General features: G+C 53.4%; 1 protein-coding gene across 1 annotated transcript; it reads right to left on the bottom strand.

Annotated features, from left to right (window-relative positions):
* Window positions 1-5493: 5493 nt before the first annotated feature.
* LOC119275208 (gibberellin 3-beta-dioxygenase 2-3) lies at window positions 5494-7605 on the bottom strand. Its single transcript, XM_037556012.1, has 3 exons — window positions 6803-7605; window positions 6397-6555; window positions 5494-6252 (listed from the first exon to the last, which is right to left on the bottom strand). The coding sequence occupies exons 1-3, from the start codon at window positions 7279-7281 to the stop codon at window positions 5781-5783; spliced, it is 1110 nt and encodes a 369-aa protein (XP_037411909.1). The 5' UTR covers window positions 7282-7605; the 3' UTR covers window positions 5494-5780.
* Between the last annotated feature and the right edge of the window lie 817 nt (window positions 7606-8422).

Genomic DNA, 8422 nt, shown 5'->3' with positions numbered 1-8422 from the left:
GGACCCGGCCTCCACCAGTGGCATGCCCAAGCCCGGTTGTGCAGAGAGCTGAGCCGCCCGAGTCGCCGCCTCATATATGAGCCGCACCGACTCGAACATGCTGAAGACTTATGTGTCGCCCCACCACCCACAACCCCTTTGCACTGTCCCTGGCAGCCCGTGCCTCTGACGCAAGATGCAGCCACCGCCCAACCACGTCAGCCCGCGCCACCCGCACTGAGCGGGGGAAGGGAGAACATATCACCGTCGCCAAATTCTATCCAAGGAAGGGGCAAGGAGGAGGCCCGGCGCCAGCGGCTAGGGTTTCCCATTGCACACGCAAGCGCATTGCGGGAGGGGAGGAGGGAAAGGAAAGGGTCTTCCGACCCCTGGGCTATATAAAGCCCCCCATGAGCATGTAACCAACTCACTCCCACTTGAGAACACTCAAGTGGATGTCCCCTTCCAAGCCCCCTCAGGAGGCCAAACGAAGGCCGAGAGCTCGGAGTCCGAGGGGCCTTGTAAGACTCGGACTAGTCGAGAGTCGTGGGAAACCGGAAGCGTCCGCACTATGAGTGTCCCGGGCGTCGGACACTACTCTTGATGACCCTCCCATAGGACGTAGGTCGCGCTCCCATGAGGCGACTGAGCCTATTTTAAAAACATCGTTGTGCCACTTTGTCGAGTGTACGACGACCTTCGATATAAGGTCATCATACACGCCCTCACTAATATCTGACCACGCTACAATGGATCCCCGTAGTCAAATTTTGATTTTCGCCCATCAACAACTTTGTTATTACCTCTAGGGCATATTTCCAACACTCCCGACATGATATTACAATGATGCTTTGCTCCCACCATGACTCAAACCATTGTCTCACATCATATTCTTGAGATAATGATCGAAGGTGGCGTGAATTTCTTGTTGAAACCTATCACGTTGCGCTCGATCCAAAATTCCTAAGTCACATGCATTGCGAGCGAGGCTGTGGCCTTCCACCGCCCGAGTCAACGTGATTCCACCAAGCTTTGATGTTGTTCATGCCCAAGAGCTAGGGTGAGAACCTGATAGACTACGCCAATCTTTGATCATGCACCAAATACGAGGGTGAATCGACATTTGAAAAGCATATGGGCCGCCATCTTCGGGGCATTATTGTAGAGGGGGAAAAGACTACAATTTGGTCAACCTCTTTTTACAAGCCGGTTCGTCATCCATACCTGTCTTTTCTTAATATAATAAGTAAGCCACAATACCAGCGTGGGTATAGGAGCCCGCACTACTGCTAATGGGCGTAACAGTAGTGTGGGGCACGCGTATAGGAGCCCGCACTACTGCTAATGGGCATAGCAGTAGTGCGGGCCCATGCCCCGCTACTTTGTGGCCAGCCCCTGGGGGCACGGCGTGGACCACTTAGTAGTACCGTGTGTGTGGTGAACCCGCGCTACTACTAATATTCACCTGCAGCGCCCCGCATTTCTGCTAAGTAGCAGTAGCGCGGTCCACTTACCCTGCGCTACTATTAAGTGTCTACCTACAGGGGTTTTCCTAGTAGTGCAAGTGCAGAACTTACACTTTGGAGGGGGGAAGGGGGGATCCTTCCATATCGTACTCTTGAAGTTTGTGAAGGTGGCGCCAATGAACTACGGACTCTGACTCCCTCTTGCAAAGCTGGCATAGACCTCAGTTTGGTCATCCTTGACTTTACAGGTGGTCAGCAGTCCAGACCTGTCCTTGATGAAAAGCCATGCAAAGAACATACACTTGTGGACCGAAAAGAGCGAGGAGGGTTACAAAACGGCGCCCGTAAGTCCTGTTTAGCTAGTTTTAGCTAGCTCAACAATTCATTTTCGTGGAAAAAACTTTATTGAACTGTTAGACCATAATGACCCACGTAAATAGCATAAAACTACTACTTTACAGGCTAGGGTTTTAAAAAACTACCGATTTTTATTTTTTTCTCAGATAACTATCAAACGGATGGTCGGCTGTTTCAAAAACCCTAATCATAGAGTGCTTTAATATTGATCGCGATTATGATGGTTGGGACCCGCATGTAAGAAAACCGTTTGTTTGACCGTTGCCTTACATGTGGAGTCCACATGTCAGTGTCCCCTTGTTATTATAATAAAAAATCTGTTCCTTTATGCATTTACAGAAAACCCCTATATGTTTTCTAAAAAAGCAATCGGGTCTCAGAATGTTTTTCAAAAAAGTAATCCGGCCCTTGGTAGCTCGTCTGCACCCAGAGGAAATGGCGCCGGCGGCTCGCCTGCCGCCAGGTCGCCGGCCAGGCGAAATGAGGCCGCTTGGCTGTCGCGTTCCTCGGTGCGAGGCGAGGCGGGCGACAGAATGGGTGGTGGGGGTCGCCGCCGCGCGCGCCGCCTGGAGTCTCCGCGCGGCCATGGGGCTCCGACACGGGTCGTCGCGCTGCCACGCACCATCGGAAGCCGCGGCCCGCCACGGGGCTCTGCTCGTGTCACTGCGTCGCGCCGCTCCATCGGGAGTCGCCTGGGAGTCGCCAGGGCTCGCTGCGCGCCATGGGGAGCCGGCCGGCGTAGAGGCGGCCACAGGTCCGGGGGCGTCGTGCAGCACAACTAGGCGGCGGGCGTTGAGAGGCAGGAGAGAAGGATGTGAGGTGGAGGAATGGCCAGGATTGAGCCCTGATGAGCGCCGGCGGTGGGTGGCGTACTGGCCGGAGGAGGCGGAGTCGCGAGCTCCAGCTCGGGAGCGAGAGGAGCGCCAATGGAGTGCCCTGCTCTAAGAGCAGGGACCCGATTGCTTTTTGCAAAAAATGCAGGGACTAGATTGCTTTCTTAAATTTGTGTGCAGGCTCACCCCTAACGGTCAAACAAACGGTCAAACAATCAGAGCTCTTACGCATGTGGCGATCAATTGATAAATACCGGGCGTTTTGAGTTTTTTGAAATAACCGACCCCTCACTTGATAGTTATCAGCGAAAAAACAAAACTTGATAGTTTTTTGGACCCTAACCCGTAAAGTAGTAGCTTTATGCTATTTACTCTAATGACCCGGATTACATCCCTAGCGTGAAGGTCTTGTTCCTGACCACAATAGCAATTTCCACAGACATGTCCCGTTCTGGACCAAAGTGGACACAAAAGCTAGGTTTAAGGTGCAGGTTTTGAACCATTTATGCACTAATAAAGTGAATTCAGGTGCAAGCCGTCAACTGCCTGTAACATTTGCTGGTGGAGCTGAACATAGCGAGGTGTTTATCCGCAGCACAAAGCGACGGGCAGGCAGCTGGCCATCGCTTTCCTTCATGTGGGTGGTGGCGCGTGACTGTGTTGTGTGAGCCCAGGCAACGCACGTAGTACGTGCGTGCGTGCCGGCAACCCAATCACCAGCACCGAACTGCGATCATCTGTTAGGGATAAGTACCAGGATGAACCTTTTCTTCCCGTTGAAAAACCAGACCGAATCGCCGCCGTTCCTTTCCATGGAAATCCCGGGGTCTCCGAGAGCGATGGAGAGCCACGGGGAGCAAAGAGCCGGCTCGGACGCCCCGCTGCCGCGCGCCCTCCCGGCACGCCTCCCTTTCACGCCGTTGCCCTCTCCTCCTCATGTCCCCGCCCCGCGGATGCATGCCGGGATAGATAGATCGAGGCGTTACGCGGTTGCCGTTTGCAGGGCCGGCCGATGGTTGGCTGGCGGCAATGGCGCGGCGTGCGTGCGTGTGTGCGCGCGCGATAGGCCGGTGGATGGTGGTGGTGCGACTGGCGACTTGTCGCCGCGGCCGATGGGTTCCCACCCGTGTCGGGCCGGGGGCCTCCGGCGAGCGACAGGCAAGCGGCGAACACCGCGCGTGCGATCGACAGCGGAGGGACAGAAAGGTCGGCACCTGCCCCACGCATCATCAGCATGGAGCCATCTCCGTCACCTCCGTCCCCGGTCGTCCCCGGCCTCGTTCCATTATTACCAACTCCCGTTTTTCCTTTCCGCCATCGCCATGGATGATCCATCCATCAACCAAGGTCACGACAAAGCTCAGCTGCATGCACCAACTGGTTGATCGTCTGAGAGTGTCGCCTGCCGGACAATTAATTACCGGCGGGTGAATTTACTCACCGACTGCGACACACTGGCCCTCACTGCAAGGCTTTCATATGACCACCTGCTCCGGTCCGGTGACTTGGCTGCCGGCCCGCCAGCGAGGGATCGACAGGGAAATTTCTGCGCATCCATTCAAGTGATGACACCAAATTAACTGTGCCGTGCTTCACTCATAACCCCAGGGCAGGGCACACGCTGTACATGCATTCATTCAGTCAGTCAGTGCCCCGGCCAGTCCCCACGCATTCTGTTTGCTTATTCACACACTAGTACTGTATTTACCAGTGCAGTTATATTTCTCTCAAACTTCTCTGAAGATAGATTTTCCATGCATGTGAGAAGGAGAGCAATGGACAGTAGTGGATGCAAACTGCAAAGCAAGCTTGTTCGCAGCTTTCAGAGACGGATGCATGATGCAGCAGAGATGGCATATCTGTTTTGGCATGGCATGGGTACTATAGCTACTACTCCCCAGAATGTTAGTTGGTGCTAATGGGAGCCTCCTCATCCTGTGAATGTGTGTCTCCTCATGGCATCTTGTCCCTGTTTGCATCATGCAGCATCCAAAAGGTGAAAAGATCCCTGCAGATCTCCACGGACAGCCTCTCTCTCTCTCTCTCTCTCTCTCTCTCTCTCTCTCTCTCTCTCTCTCTCTCTCTCTCTCTCTCTCTCTCTGAATTAGTAGTTCTTATTTATTTTCATTTATTCAGGCAGAATGCAGGACAAGCACCACTCTTGGCTCAATGCATCCTCTTCTCCTTGCAGACCAGGACCAACACCCTGGTAGGCTGGTGGTGCTACCCCACTATATACACGCATGTATGAAAAGTGTGCATATATAGATGTATGTGATCCTGTGCATGGTCTGGTCCATTTGGTTGGTTGTGTTCCTTGCTGCATGGAGGGCATGCATGCATGTACAGGCAGCAATTCCATGTACAACAGTACAAGCCAGGTGTGTCCTACTCCTACTGCACCTGCACATCCGTGGCCTATTCCTCCAGAGGAATAATATGCGTGTCCACTGCTGCGTGCTTCTCCATTTTGCTTTCTTGTGTATATATGTACATGTACATGTACATGCATGCATATATACCCAGTACAATGCCATTTTTGCTAGTCTATACACCAATAAAATATCATCCTCCTCATATCATTTGACCAGCCTGGTTCGCTAAGCCATCGTGCCAAATGACAAACTGGCTAAAAGACAAATTGCTGGGCCAATTAATTATCTAGTAATCTAGTTCATCTCTTAGAATGATCTAGTCCTGACCAGTGATAACAAAACAAGCATTTGGTCAGGGGGCAGCCAGCAGCTAGAAGGAACAAACCCAACATGTCTTCCTCTTCCCATGATAATTTTTTCTGCACTTGAATTGAATTAAACCAAGTGGCATGCATGCATACTTAATTACAGATGTAGAACTAATTAAGCTTGCTTGATTTTCTTACAATTAGTTCGTTCCCTGCTGCATGGACGCATCCACCAGCATCGATCTGCATAGAGACATATATGGAGGAGACCTTAAACACCAACGACAACCGCACGCGCGCCCTTCCTCCTAGCTACCTCAGCTAATCTAACAGCCCGCCACCATCTCTGGCTTTTTTTCACTACTCAGTGTAGTGTCAAAAACGTTCTTATATTATGCGACGGAGGAAGTAATTGTTTGTATAGATCGATCTCTTGACCGGCCGGTGATGGCCGGCGCCGATCTACGACAAGATCAGGTCGTCTGTGTCGTTGGCGGCATCATCGGTGGAGATGGCGACCATCTTGAGCGCGGAGGCCCCGGTGGTGAAGGCCTTCTTGCGCACACCCATGTACTCGGGCCACGTGACGGCGCGGTAGGCGGCGGGCGTGCCGGCCAGGGCCTCCCTGAGCGGCGCCACCTTGACGTGGGCGGGCGGGCCGAGGAAGTACCCGAGCGATATCCGGTCGCTCTCGCGGTTGACGACGGCGCGGTGGTAGACGCTGTGGAAGCGGCCGTTGGTGAGGATCTGGAAGAGGTCGCCGACGTTGACGACCATGGCCCCCGGCACGGCCGGCACCGTCACCCACCGGTCGGGGCCGTGCCGGAACAGCTGCAGCCCTGGCACCAGGCTCTGCAGCACGAAGGTGAAGAAGCCCGAGTCCGTGTGCGCGATCAGGCCCAGCGCCCGCTTCGGGTCCGGGCACTTGGGGTACCTGTGAATCAACGACACGACACAACTCCGTGTCAACCGCCGCACCGACAATATATGCTTTGCTGCATGGTGGAGTACGTGTCGTCGTGGCACTGCCATTTGTATTCTATTGTACTTGTACTACTGGAGTAGTAGTGGAACGTACCAGTTGAGGTGCATTGTGGCGGTCATGGTCTCGGCGATCTTCTGCTCGGACTCGACGGCGGCGACCTGCTCGCCGGTGAGCCCGAGGGCCACGAGGAAAAGCTCCAGCAGCTTGTCAGCCAGCGCGCGCATCTCCCTGTGGAACTCCTCCATCACGGCGCTGCACGTCGAGGAACACGACGGACGGCGTAAGTGTAACTGTGTAAGTAAGTACTCCTACGCACGGACACACACGGCTAGCTGCTGCCATAGCAGAACAGGAGTAACAAGTTTCGCGCGCGTGCATGCATGCATGGTCGGAGTCGGACACGTCGCCCCGTCACGTGTGTACGGACGGTTGGCCAGAACCAGTTAGGTAGGTGCCGTACTATGACGTGTATATGCGCATCGGCGGCCGGCGTACGTACCAGAAGTGGCGGTAGTCGTGGCCTGCCTTGGGCCAGAGCTTGCGGAGGTCGGAGCGGAGGTTGGCCGGGGAGAAGGTGTAGCCCTCGGACCACATGCACTTGGAGAAGAAGGAGGAGATGGGCGGCGACCCGTAGCCGCACGAGTCGCCGGGCCGCCGCACGGCGCGCATCTTCTCCGACGCCGGCAGCGCGAACATGCCCGCGATCGCGGCCTCCACGCGCGCCAGGAGGTCCAACGGGACGCCATGGCCCACCAGGAGGAAGGCGCCCCAGTCCTGCGCCGCCAACCCCACCGCCTCCGCCGCGAACGGGTCGCGCATGTCCACCACCGGCACCGCGTCCGGATCTCCGCCCGCGCCGCTGCCGTCCACCACGGGGTGGTCGTGCAGCCCGGGCCACGCGTGCGTCTCCGGCACCCGCCGCGCCGCCCGGAAGTCGAAGTAGTGCGGGTCCTTGCTCAGGTGCGCCGGCGTCGGCATCCTGGCGGCACGTACGATCGGTCAAGCCAAGAAGGAGCAAATCAACTCCCGGGTGACTTTGCAGTACTTGCTAGGAGCTCGAGCTAGCGAGCAATGGTGGAGACGGATGGATTGAGGAGTGAGTGTAAGAACGAGAGAAGTACAAGGAGCTGTATATATAGGGGGAGAAGTTTTGGAGCGTAGCGGATTAGGAGCAGCCGAGCTAGCCGGAGGGGAATCCATCCATTAGATAATTTGATCGATTAACTAGAGAGAGAAAAAGATGAATATGCATTGCCTGTTGGGATGAAGAAGATGATGAAAATGTGAAGAGAGAGGAGGTTCTTTTGGAGGGATGTGGAGCGCACAAGGCCACCCGCTACGGAACACAAATCTAGCTGCCTCGCCTGGCTAGTGGCACTGGCGCCCAATTAATACACACAAACATAGAAACAAACACAGATGTAAAGTAAAGCGCCCCATCCAAATAATTGTATGTGGTAGACAGAACCCAACCCAAATTAATTAGTGATATGGTCCATCGGGTAGAAGATATGTTCGTTCTATATCTACTACTCCCTCCGTCCCATGATATAAGAGCGTTTTTGACACTCGGAGGAGTACTAGCTAATTGTGTGTGGGTTGCAAGGAGCTACATATTTCAGTGGTTCAACATCAATCATGTCCGACGTAAATCTTACACCCATCATATTCTAGATTTCGGTTAGATTTGATTTAGTTTGAGTATGGGTAGAAAAATGCAAGTAAGGTTTTGAATTAGGTGAGAGGTGATCTCCACGGATACATAATAAAAAGCACACCTCAACTTGCAACTGTGCATGACAAAAGTCTATTCATTCTTTTATGCTAATTATATTCAAATAAACCATGTGTATTTTAATTTTCAGTTCACCTATTATTATGCCACGTACTTCATAAAACCAAATCTCATTGAAAGTTTTGCAACCAATTTCGCAACAAATGTGGCATCATCTAGTTTGTGTGTGTAGGTGATCCATGGATAGAAAAGACGATACAGAGGCATGACGATAAGTTGATTTTCATCTAATATAGCTGACTACTGTCGATATGAGAGAGAGAGAACCACGTGACATATGTGGTAAGCAATTCAAACTAATCGAGAGAGAGAGAGAGTCAATGT

Source organism: Triticum dicoccoides, chromosome 3B (genome assembly GCF_002162155.2).
Source record: "Triticum dicoccoides isolate Atlit2015 ecotype Zavitan chromosome 3B, WEW_v2.0, whole genome shotgun sequence".
In the NCBI taxonomy this organism is placed as follows: domain Eukaryota; kingdom Viridiplantae; phylum Streptophyta; class Magnoliopsida; order Poales; family Poaceae; genus Triticum; species Triticum dicoccoides.
Note: the sequence above shows the minus strand (reverse complement) of the source record. Positions and strands in the feature narration are given on the sequence as shown.